This window comes from Parasteatoda tepidariorum, chromosome 2, assembly GCF_982258835.1.
Source record: "Parasteatoda tepidariorum strain Cologne lab strain chromosome 2, Ptep-v5.0, whole genome shotgun sequence".
NCBI classification, from domain to species: domain Eukaryota; kingdom Metazoa; phylum Arthropoda; class Arachnida; order Araneae; family Theridiidae; genus Parasteatoda; species Parasteatoda tepidariorum.
Genome location: NC_141756.1, coordinates 99,229,006 through 99,242,945, shown reverse-complemented (window position 1 = coordinate 99,242,945; position 13,940 = coordinate 99,229,006). Strand labels below are relative to the sequence as shown.

The 13,940-nt window shown below is 25.8% G+C and overlaps 1 protein-coding gene across 2 annotated transcripts in view; it reads right to left on the bottom strand.

Moving 5' to 3' along the window:
• Window positions 1-7,354, bottom strand: part of LOC107440339 (eukaryotic translation initiation factor 4 gamma 3) — an 82,225-nt gene extending 74,871 nt beyond the window's left edge. Inside the window, exon 1 of one of the 2 annotated variants that reach the window (XM_087157849.1) lies at window positions 7,062-7,354. In XM_087157849.1, the coding sequence (XP_087013975.1) occupies window positions 7,062-7,122 (61 nt within the window). In that variant the 5' untranslated portion in view covers window positions 7,123-7,354. Of the gene's footprint in view, window positions 1-6,814; window positions 7,003-7,061 lie in introns of those variants that run through there. The other variant, XM_087157851.1, reaches the window with a different exon arrangement.
• Between the last annotated feature and the right edge of the window lie 6,586 nt (window positions 7,355-13,940).

Genomic DNA, 13,940 nt, shown 5'->3' with positions numbered 1-13,940 from the left:
CAAGCTAGTTTAATTGAAATTAATTTTTCACTTTTAATTCATTATAAATTTTGAAATTACAAAATAACTTAAAAACTGCATTTTTAAGAAGACTTTGAGAGCAATGGAAAAATATTTTTAAAACGAAATAACTAAATTTACTGATATAGCAAGAAGAAGGAAAAAAAAACACCAAAAAAAATTTTGTCCTAAAGGAGACAGCTTTTTAATGCCATATTGAAAATTTTTGCTAACTTCTACATTAACTTGAAGAATTAGAAATGTATTTATAAGATACGGCCTTCTTTTGAAATTTATTTTTGCTACTTTTATGAATTTGTTTAAATTACATGCCATTGAAAAAAAGCAAAATTTTAAAAAAATAATGAACAACAGTACATTGAAGAAATTACGAAAAAAAAAAAAAAGGATTTATAAATATTATGAAGAATTTATTTGCATTTATAAATTTTGAATTAACATTTCCCATCGAATTTTTAATAAATTATCCCAACTCAAAAATAAAAATTTCTCTGAAAATCATTTTTAATGTTTTTAACAGATTTTTTTGTTTTGTTTAATTTCAATGAATCAGCTTATTTTATAAATTTTGAGTTCATTCATACACCAGAAACAACTTCAGAACTGAAACTAGCTGCTGCTTGTTCATTCAACTGCATTAAGATAATTAGAAGAAAAAAATCAAATCCCCCCAATTAAATAATTTCAAAATAATTAGTGGTCCTTCTTAGGTTAATAGGTTCATAATTGTTAATGAACCTTACTTATAAGACAGAATTCTACCAAAAGGTCGATCATTTAGGTTCCATAGCCGAAAAATATTGGGAGCCGCTTATATCTAGATGATTGAACTAGAAATATGCTTGCAAATTTTCAGTATTAAAACTAAACCTTAAAGAAACGGGTTAGAGTTTTTTTTTAAATGGCTTAAGATTGCATCACATTTATCTGACTTTATTTTCCATAGAAATACATTTGTAACGCCTATTTTATCGATACTTCAGAAACAATTTATCCTGTCATCTTGTTTGTATGAAAGTAATGGTTATCTAATTCTCTACTATGGACGAAATTTTTGCACAGTACTTTGATACTTTTGCCTTAAATTCCTTTCATAGCATTAAGATTTAGATTTAAAGCCTTTATTAAGATTAAAAGCCTTAGATTTTTACTAGGTCTCTGTTATTTATGGGTCAAACATTTGGCAACAAAAGCCACAATTTGGGAAACTAAGGATTTGAAGCTAAATAATTCTGAATAATTCAAATACTTATATAATATTTAGATAATAATTCAAATCAGGGTTGGCAGGTTTTTGACATGTGACAGTTTTTTGACAGTTTAAACCATGGTTTAAACCGTCACGTCAAAAACCTCACTGTCAAAAATGTCGAAAATGTCAAAAACCTATATTCATATGTGAAATTTAATTAATACATAAAATTTATATATTTTTTAAAGGATAGTGTTTCTAAATATGTTCTAGAAAAAATAAATTTGAAATTTTGAAGAAACACTTATATTTTGAATAGTAACCAAAATCTTGTACTTTTGAAAACTCACATATTTTGTAATATTATGTATTCATTTTCATGTGTTATTGAAAATCTGCAGTGATATTATTAAGAAATTTATTTTTAACCAAATTTAGTGTATAGTATAGATTATACTAAAAATTAGACATTTTTAATGAATAATACTGTTAAATACACAGAGTAGTTAGTGTCGATTTACAGTATATTCAGCCTATTCATTTACTATGCTGAAAATTTAGTTTATCCAAATACTTGTGAATTTCATTTTGCTGAATACGATATAGTTTTGTTGAATATCTAAATATTCAGCTGTTGAATAATTACTTCTTGCTTTCAAGATATGCATTATTTGTATTCTTAATACAAGTGGAGAAAAAAAAATTTAGAGATAAAAATTGTTTTAAAATGATAAGTGTAATAATTATAAATAAATATAATAAAAAAATATGAATTATATTTATCATTATTCATAAATATAACTACTTTTAAATTCAAATTAACATATTGGATAATAAAGATACTCGGTATAACATTAAAAAAAAAATTTTATACTCTTGTATCAAGTTTGTATTTATACAACATAACTTGTAAGTTCCTTATAAATATTAGTTATATGTTCTTTATATGTCAAAAATGCATAGTAAATAATTTTAATTTTATTAAGTATCGAAAAGAAAAAAAAATTTTTAAATATAAATATTTAAACAATTTTTGTGCAAAATTTTTCTGCACATGCATTTGAATATAAATTTCTGAGATTTTAAATCTGTTATTTTACCTTAATTTTAATTAAAAAATATTTTAAAACCTGCTGATTACCTATAGTATAATTAAATTTTAATATAATGCATGGCAACTGTTGGTAGTTTTGAAGTTTATATATTTTCTTGGCAAACTTCAGTTTTTGACATTTTTGACGGTTTAAACCAGTATTATACCCTTGTCATGTCAAAAACCACTTTTTGACGTCAAAAACCCAACCCTGATTCAAATACTTATCACAATTACACCTGCTTTAAAAAAATCTTCTCTTTTTAAATTTTTTTCTTCGCTCATAATTTTTTTTCTTACTTATCTGAGTAATTTTCATCTACAGAAAACTGAGATAAACTGACAGTGTTCTTCCTATGCAATTTTAGAAGGGCAGCCTGCCCTTTGATCCCTAAAAATGCACCCTCTTTGATCTTTTTGTAAAAATAAGCAGCCATCCCTTACAAACACTAACTTTTTATTCATATGCCCTTTAAAAATAAATAACTGTTTAAATAATAATTGCACACAGGTAAAAATATCTGTGCTTATAGGTTTAATTCTGAGTACTATTACAAATAATTTCTTTGTAGGGATTATTCTCAACTGGATAAATTTTTATAAGTTTCTCTTTTTTTTCAAGGTAAGGGGTATGCATATTAATAATTTTATTAAGTATTTTTAAATTTCAAAAGTATTTTTAAATAAATACCTTTTTTTAAAGAATGTACCTTTAAATATTCATTTTTTCATAACTTTCAGTTTAAATTATAGAAAAAAGTTTTTAAGTTTCCAGTTGGCATGACAGATCACAATACAGAAATATCCCCAATCAGGCAATGCCACGAAATTTTTTAAACAAAATTTTAAAAAATTCAGATTTAATTTAAAATTAGATTTTTTTTTAAGTTCACCAACTAAAACATCTGATAATTATATATTGATAATATATCATTGTGAGATATTTGATATTAATAATACTTGATATACTTTAAAAACAATATTATAGTTAAAATTTCTTACTAAAATGTTTAAAGATATTATGAATAACTAATCATTGAATAGATAAAAATCATAGCTATGTTTTTCAGGCTCACCTTGCTAATGAATGTTAAAGATAGGGAGATTATTTGCAATGTGTATGAAGTGCTAATGAAGAGTAGATTAGTTAAGATCAAAAAAAATAATAAGTTACTCCGGGTAAAACAAGTCTTGATCTGCACAAACTACATATTTAATAACGAAAGCAACGCATTTAAGTGTTATAAATTAAATGGGTACAATTGAAATATTTTTTTACTAGCAAATTAGTTTACAAACATTTAAGTAACAAAGTTTCATCCCATTCTTATAAACTTCCAGTCTTTTTTTTTTATTTCATTCATGTAATAATATGCATATACCTATCATCTTCTCTTAGAATGAAATCTTTGTTATCAATGAAATAAGACATTAAAAAAGAAAATATATATCTCCTTTTAATTAATGCCCTTCTATTATTTTATATAAAAGATAATTCCTACTTAAATTAATATTTCTAAAAAAGATCTACCTCTTTTTATATATATATATATATATATCAGGGTTGGGTTTTTGCCGTCAAAAACTGGTTTTTGACATGACAGTGGTAAAAACCGTGTTTTTACCGGTAAAAACCGTCAAAAACCTACTGTTTTCTTTAATTTATGGCATATAGCGGACAATATATTATTTTCACTTAATTGCCTTTATAAATGAATGTTGTAAATGATTGCTATTGATTTTGCAACTATATACAAGTATTCTTATAGAAGGATATACATTCATACAGAAATATTGTAACATACTTATCGAAAATAGTGATACTTAACTTTTATCATTATAGTAGCTTGATTTGCAAAGGATTCGAAATTTTGCACTTCTTAATTGTTAGAAATAAACAAACAAATAAAAAAACTTGGAACTATTAATAAATTCAGGAACTAAAAAGAAGAATTTAAAATTTGGCATTTCTTAATTATTAGAAATAAGCTAAACAAAACTTTCAAAACTTGTAACTACTAACAAACTCTAAGTCAGGAATGACTTGACACTTTTCAGTAATGTAATATGCCAAACAAAATGATGCTTGGAAATGTTTGAAATTTTGTTTAGTATCCCAATATTTTACTTCAAATAGTATGATTTGATATAATCATGTTGGGAAAATGCAAATATTCACGCTAATTCACACTAAAAATATAAATATTTAAAAAAATTTTGTGCAAAATTTTTCTGCACATGCATTTGAATATAAATTTCTGAGATTTTAAATCTGTTATTTTACCTTAATTTTAATTAAAAAATATTTTGAAACCTGCTGATTACCTATAGTATAATTAAATTTCAATATAATGCATAGCAACTGTTGGTAGTTTTGAAGTTTATATATTTTCTTGGCAAACCTCAGTTTTTGACATTTTTGACAATTTTATACCCTTGTCATGTCAAAAACCACTTTTTGACGTCAAAAACCCAACCCTGGGCGCATCTACCGAAAATGACTGTAATCTAATAAAAAAAATACCGATTTGCTTAGAAAAATATATTTTGAAGTAATTTTGACGATCAAGTATACAAGGATCAGGTATCAAATATACATTTTTCTTTTACAGTGTATAAAAATAATTTAATAGAAAAGGTTAACATTCTTTTCAGAATACATTTCTTTATGTAGTGATTTTTCGAAATAAAGAATAATTACCCTAAGATAAAAATTATTCTTTATTATGTTTCAATATCTCAAAAAAAATAAAAATGCAATTGAAAATGAGTTTGATAATAAAATAATCAAATAAAATAATTGATAAAAAATATATTTGATAAAAATATGAAGTTAATTATATTTCAGTGCTGACATCCATAAAATAAACACTTTTATAATATTAATAGGAAAATTTAAGCAACAAAACCAATAGAAAGAAGAAAAGTTAATAAAAAGCATTTAAAATATATTTAAATTGAGAAATTTGTTAAAAAAAAAACACTGAAAAAGGTAATTTTTGCAGAGCTTAACTTACAAACATAAACTAGGAATAAAACTTAATTGCATTTCCACCTCTCAAAGAGTGACTATTTATAAGACATAGCCCATATACACGGATAGAATATAAATTTAATATATCATCTAACTATGAAAAATAGATTTAAAATATTTAAACTAATTGTTAAGATGTATGCAATAATAAAATGACGCAGTAGTACTACCATTTTCTACTTGTTCATTTGTCCATTCTAAAATTTAAATAAATATATAAGGATTCCGTTCATTGAATATATCAATAGTTTTTAATACATGTAACAAATAAATTTTAAATAAATATTTTAAATTGTTAAACTTATAAATTTACTCTTTATAGTTTATTAAATCAGAAATTATGTTAATTCTTATTTAAAAAGATTAATGACAATTTTTTGATCAAAAAACCTTTTTGCAATCAAAAATTACATTTGTTCGGAATGTTCAAACTGGTTTAAACTGCAGATTTTTCCACTTGCATAAAAAAAAGTAGTTCATACGAAAAAAATATGATTAATTCATCAGACCGCCAGAGATTTTAAAAAGTGGTCTATAATAAAGGTGAAAGTAAAAGTATGCGTAACAGGTGGTGGAAGAATTCCTTATCAGTACCGAGGCCAAAATAAATGCAAAGATTCGGATTTTTCCTAGCAGTCCTAAGAACTAAGAAAAAAACACCGGTAAAAGGGGGCAACTTGAAGGTTAAAACTCGTAGTCATCCCCATGCAAGCAAACCTCTACATGCTTTACAAAGTCATTTATGAAAGTCTAAAATTCTTTTGGTACTTAGGTGAATGCAAACAGGTATGAATACATAAACATCCGCAGGTAAGGTCCTATAATATATAATGTCTATTAGATAGAATAAATTTACCTATTTCAATTTCCTTACTCAGATAGTGAAGCATAATTTAAAAGTTAAATTACAAAATAAAAGCAATAACTGATTCACTAATAATTTAACAATAACATTTAATCTCGGAATCCAAGGCTGATTAAACATCCTAACTCTTAAAACGTTAAAATAAAAAATTTAAAATAATGTATAATAAGAATTAACTGATAACCTGAATTTAATTTTACACTCAGCACTTAGCAAAAAATTTAGAATTTTTGTAACATTAAAATTAACTAAGTTCATTATTATTTCCTTATACATAAATTAAATACTTAAAATAAAATTAAACGGTACATTATTTGAACTAAAACAATTGTTTTGCATAAAATTTTATTTCAAAATAAATTTTCAAAAATCTATTGCTAGCGCTCAGAAGCAGCAAGGAAAAAAAACGGAGGTAAAAAGCAATATAATAACACGTGTTGATTCTTATAAAAAGCCAATTATTGAGAAGCATAGGAAAGATAATCTATAATTAAAAAACATTTCGAAAAATAAATGAATTAAAAGATATGAATTAATTCTGGTACGCATGTAAAGATAAGTCTTGAGGGAAATGCAATCTTTCCCAAAGCTCATAAATTAATACCTTACCATTATCGATGATGATCAAATAAATCACATTTTAAGATTGAATCATAATCAACAAACATCGTGTGTATAACTAAATCAAAAATAAGTTCTAAATTTTATCAATCAAATAAAATATACTTCAGATAGAGCGTAATGGGGACATGCAGCAGATTCCTGATCTGCTATTGAATGCTCTATCACTCCCGAATAATATTAACACAAAAGATTTTATGAATTATAACTTATAAATGAAGCCAATTAAGCTTACCACGATTTTGGCTGTTCGGAAATGCAGAATACTTTTGATTGTTTTTATTATTTAAACTCATTTCAATTCTCGAAAATTATTCATTTATAGCCCCTGCTAGTTTTTGTGGCAAAGGCAATCGTTGCCAGACTGTTGAGAGGTAAATTATTTTTGAGAAATACAAATGCAGTTAAATTGCAATGATTAACAGTATAAATTAAAAATATAAATATGCCAAATATTTTAAATAACTATTAAATAAGAACTAATCATTTATATGAGCACTAACATCGAGAATTGAAAAGATATAGGTTATTTACTTAAGTTCTAACATTGAAATTCAGCACATGTGCACTTAGGCAGCATTTGCACTGCCTCTAATTCCCGACTGTGATTTTGATTTGTAAATTGTGAGATCTCGATTTGTGCGTGTGAATTCACAGTTTTGAAACTCGGTTTTGAACAAGTCATTGGGCTACCTAAACAGAGAAGTCATCCCCTCTGCAAAGGATTAAAATGGTGATGGCATGTCTTTAGATCATCCTCAAGGATGCTTTCCACATTGTCACCAATAGCCCATTGTGCAGGTCTAGTGACACGCAAATAAAGTTCCTACCTACGTACATGAATGTAATGAATGCAAGAGCAGACAAACACTTGCATTTGAATCATATGCACTGAAAATGAACCCATAAAGAACATTCACACTGCATGCAATTACTCTGAGCCAGCGAAAGAAAGTTTAGAAACTACGTGTGGGACGGACGGCTATCTGACGCGATCACATGAGCGATTCCCCTACTGCTAGAATGCTCCATTAGACGCACCTTCATGTATCTCACATAAAAAATCAAAATAACCATCGTCATCATAGTTGGCAAGACAGCCCGTTGAGGACTGATGCCTTCAAACCATTCTCACTGGATACAATATTTTCATGTGCAAAACTTGTGAATGAGATCTTGATTGGTGAGTTATCGGATGGTTACAATAATTCTCCAATCAGGTTCTTATTTACATGCAAGAAATTGCATCTAGTGAGAATAGCCCTTTACAGTTTACAATTGTTCATCAAGTTTTTTACTCTTTAGAATTTCAAGTTTTCCGTATCTTTCAAATTCATAAAATTAATTAAACGATTAGAAAAATTTTGCTTTTCATGACACATTTCTAATCATTGCTACTATTTAATAAATTAAAATTCCTGTAAAACCCAAGAGATCTCCCACACAAAGATCCCAAATCCTTCGCGAGAAAGTTTGGAAAATTCACTGTACCCCGTCTTCCCCACCCCCTATCCATCTTCAGCAAAAATTATGGTAAAATATTTTTGTCATTGGAGGGTGCTTTGGGGGGGGGGAGAGTAAAACGTGTTTCACACTGGAATTTATGAAGATTGGATAAAAAATTTCAACAAAAAAAAGTCTGAAAGGAACAATGATGCTTTTTTTCTTGTTACAATTTAAGACAGAAAAATTCCTCTAAAATCTCTCTCTTAGCTCCAACACTTTTTGTTTTAACACTTTATAGGGGGTCGGGGTTTTATCCTCAAAACCACTAAAATGGACCGAATACCTGCAGTATACTGCAGGTATTCGGTCCATTATATTTCAGTCAGGTATACATTCGGTCCAGGTATACGTATATATTGACGAGTACGCATTTATATACGTACTCGTAAAATTTGTGAATCGAAAGTCCTGTGATAGGTCACTGAACCGAATAATGGGTGAAAGGATCTGGAGAAAATTTATTTCCGTTTCAGATCTATCTCTAAATTGAGCAATATGTGATTCACGGATGACTCATGGTCATTGGATCAGTGGCATAAATAACACCCCCTCAACCCTTGTGGAGGGGTGGGTGACTATCCAGAAATAATACACAATGATAGGGCGGCACAATTTGCGACCCTCCAGCTTTTAATATGCTGCCCACAGCAGCACCTGAACATAGTCAGAAAAAAACTATTATGAATTTTTTTTTTTAAATTAAAACATACCGGAAATTTTTGCTTTACGCATTTAAGTTTTTGACGCGATAAAACTAAATCAATGTAGCTTTTCGGTAGATATTGCTTCGAATTTCCTTAATTTCAATATTTTTAATTCGTCAAAAAAAGTAAATAGCATAGCTTCATAGCAAATATAAGAGGCTTTTTTGTTATTGTTCTTTCAACATTTATTGCCCCGCTTTTCCACTGGGTTTCGAAAATCTTGATATTTTTTATCCGGAATCAAAATGACTTTTGATTTTTGAATCATCATTTTTGATGCGTTTTATTTGTGCCAATTTATTCGTCAATTCAAATTATTTTATAATCTTTTTTTTTTTTTTTTTGCAATTGTTTATAGTCATTTCCATTTTTTTCAAATTTCGATATTTTTAATACAATATTATTTATACACACAAATCGGGTTTCTTAAACTGTCTACTGTTTTTGAACTTCGTTTCTAATTTTTTTTAAGTTAAAAAAGTGTTTAAAAACCACTTTAAGATTAAACAATTTCTTATAATTCACTAAAGTTAATTGTCCTAAAGCTAAAAATATATTGAACTGAATGTCAAATAAAAATTTGAATCTGGTCTAGAGCTACAATGCGTTTGTTTTATTTAAATCATTATAGACCCCAAACATTTTTTTAAAAAATTAAAATACTTCATTTGTATTTATTAGCTCAATAAAATATTTATCTATCTTTTATTTTAACTTTCATTCAAGAGTATTAGAATTACTTTATTTTAAATAAACTTTTGTGTTACGTTTTGTAAAAAAATCTTCCCTTTTCCCCATCTTTATAACCCTTTTTACGACAAATTTATTTCTTGATAAAAATGAAAGACTTTTTTTTTTTTTTTTTTTTTTTTTTTTTTTTTGAAAAGCATCAGTCCAGTATTATTTAACTTCGAATGAATTTTTATATTTTAAAAAAAATCTATTTTATGTAAATATATTATTAAGATGGCGGATGAAAAGAGAAAAAAAAAAGAATTAATTAAAAGAATTAAGTTGATAAAAAATTATTATAATTATTTTTATAAAAATTAATTTCAAGCGAATGTTTTACTAAATTGACTGAAAAAGAACTGGGTCTGAAACACTGATATTTATGTCAAAATTATCATAATTACCTTTAAAATGTCTAGATTCCTGCGCATCCGGCCCTACATTCAAATAGAGGTTGGGCACCGCTACATAATGATATTTTTTAATTTATTTTATAAATAATAATAACCTTTAAATAAACTTCGAATATAATTATTGAAAGATAGTACAGAGAATTATTTTCTTGTATTATTAAGATGAATTTCATTTCCGGTGTTGCAAATTAGTAAATGTATGTTACAATTTAGTGCTTTTTCTAAATTTAAAACTTTCCTTCGCAATTATAAATTTCTAATTAGTTAAAAATAAATAATTTAAATTAAAAAATATAAATTAATAAAAGCGAAAATAAAATGAATGATTACAATTACCCGAATGTATATTTATAGTGCTTTTGTTTCATATTATAATTTTTGAAATTAATTTTAAAAAAATTAAGTAAAATTTTAATGTTAGTGTCTTGTGCGTTGAATAATTGAAAACATTTTTTATTTATTAATTTGTTTTAATAGAACGCAACTATTTCAATGAAATTAAATTTAAATACTCTTACTTCTCATTTTTCATAGTTATTTAGTGTAATTTATAAAAAGATTTAAAACTTTAATTATTATTTATGGTATAAATAACTTTTGTTTCACTGTTAATTGTGCACAGAACTTTCAATATGTTTTGAATTCGAAATTTATTTTTTCATTTGTTAGAATAAAACATTAATTTTGAGCGAAATTTGATAGATAATTTATGTTAATCGTCTTAAAATTTTTAAAACTGTTATTGCATTTAGTTATAATTGAAATGACATACACTTTCTATGTTATTAATTAATTTTAAAAGTGCCATACAATTTTTTGTCATAATTGGAAATTTATGTATTCTAAAATATTTTATTAGATTATCGAATAACTATTGAAAATTTGACATCGAGCTTAGCGAAGAACGAATCTATCTGGACGTATGAAGGATTAAAAAATGGTAAAAATGCATAACTATATGTAGTATAACTTTTATTCTTTTAACTACGAGTAAATTTTAACTCGTAAATTTTCTTATCTGTCATCTCAAATAGGAGAATTCCATGATTAAATTATAAAAATGGCACGATTCTTTTAAGGCTCAAAAATAAAAGCTAAAAGTGAAATAAACTTGTAATTTTTTTTTCCCTTTTTGGGTACATCACTAAAAACAAGTCTTATATTATATATAGATTTTTAATATAAATACATTTTTAAGCAATCGGGATTGTAAAAGATTATATATTATATTTTAATGAAGCTGTAAAATTAGAACGAAATATATTTCTACTATGAATAATTGCATACTAATATTCATTTAAAACTTTGGAAATGGTCATAATAGAATAGAATAAATGCGCTTAGAAGTGGAGAAAAATTGAATTTTGATTTATATTCATTCATTGAAATTGGAACATAAATTTTTACCTTTTCCATTAAAAAAACTAATATAATACAGACTGTTAGCCATTTATTTTTTTATTATTATTTTTTATTATAATTATTGTGAATGTGAAAACATTAAAAATGAGATTAGCTATAGTTCCATAATATGCTTTTTGAATATTTTTTGTCGTCTGAGAGAATATTTGCATTAATACTGATACAAATGTTATTACAATAACTCTAATTTAAATACAGAAAATGTATAGTGTTCTGTCTTACTTAAAAGAAAACTATTTAAAAAAAAAAATAAGTAAAAAAGTATAAATGATGACAAAAAAATGCTCCCTTTTCCCTACAAAAAATCTGCTTTCCTTTTACGCTGAGTGTACGTTTTAGCGACTCGGTTATTATAATCTCTATACTTTCAAAATAAATGAAATTAACTACTTCGTAAGTCATTAAGTTTATTAACTATAAAGAAACAAAAAATTTAATATTAGTTTGGGTAGTTGATGAAGAACATAAAGGGCCTAAAAAATAATTCTCATCACTAAACACAACATTTGTTTGTAAAAAGCAAAGAAAGAAAATAAATTCAGTCTTCTCTGTCCTGAATGAAAGTATCAGGAATAACAATTACTCAGAATAACCCGTGAGATAAAGGAAAACTGACCACCCATATTGAACAAAGGGCAGAGAATTTTAAGGAAACGTTTTATCATGCATCTTACTTTATAAGTGATTCATGCATTCTTGCTCCCCACAGAATGGTTTAAACTCAGTCAACTCGTCAATTTGACAACTTGGTTAAATTCTCTACATTAACAAAGCATATGAAATATTTTTCAGATATACCTTCACTTACTGATAAAGAATTGTGAAATATCAGTTTCCCTACACCAAACGGAAAATACTTCTACAATTCATGTTAGATAAAAATGAGCTATTTGAGCTCACCTTAAAAAATATTTCAAAATAAGTTTGTTCACATTATAAATAATTAAGAATATTCTAATGCCAAATTAACTTGTGAAATCGTGTGTTTATATAACACAGGCTACACGCGCTCACACACACTCATATATATAGATATTTGTTGCGCTTTGAAAGCATAAACATTGTAAATTCATAGTGTGGTCGGTGCTTATAGAAAAAGATACAGGAACAGGAACATGGAGAAAATAATAGAATTTTATTAAAGTAAGGGCCGGAGCCCCAAAAAATGAGAACATTACATGCTGGTGGACTGAAAGATAGAGAAGAGCACGATTAACCTTGGAAAAAGGGTTTTTATATCTTTCTGGGCAATATATTTAAATATTAATGGGTCTTAGTAACGTGGGACTAATCAATTTCCCAAGCTACTAAAGACGCATCATCACATTTTCTGAGATAATTAGATCAATATTATTACTTTTTTTGTGAGAAAGATTTTAAATGATTGCTCGTTAGATATAAGCTCTATTTATGGATTATATTTAATACTTAATTTTTTTTAACATTACGCATTCTATATATATATATATATATATATATATATATATATATATATATATATATATATATATATATATATATATATATATATATATATATATATATATATATATATATATATATATATATATATATATATATATATATATATATACTCACAATTTACCAGGGAATTGAAAATTAGTAGATTTGACTATGATAATGATAATAATTACATCAGATAATACAGAAATATTTGTTTCTTATTACCCTTTCAGTATATTTTAAGCTTGTAATTCATTTAATAAACATTTATTTTGTATTTATTTGTCCTTATTTTCTTATTTTAAATTTTCTGTTGTATATTTAAATAGTTACTTGAAATTTAAATTTATAAAAAGATTTTTTACAGTTTAGGTTAAATTTTATATGTCACAAAATGTGTTCTCTTTGATATTTAGTACAGATACGCTTGTACATTTTTGTACAACTATTAGTATTGGTACATTTACAGACGTTAAATATTATTAATTTTGTGTGTACATTTTGTTCCTTTTACTTAAATTTAATTAAAGAAATTGTGATGTAGTTTCGGTTTATTATAAATAATTTTAAGTTGCTGTAGGTAATTCCGACACTGAAATAAAAAGAAATTATTTTTCCCTTTTAAATGCACACATTGCGGTTGAAAAATGATATATAGTAGAAACAAAAAATAGAGTAAATGTCACAAACTTTTTTTTTTTTTTGACATCCTATTTTTAAAATCTTAAATTTATTTTACATTTTTTAATTGTCAAAAAAACTACATTTATTGCTAATAATTTTTCATAATATTTTGTTGTCAATAGATAGCGCCAGTATTAGAAAAAGGCTGACTTGGTTCCCAAGAATGACTGATTTATTCCTCCTCACTAG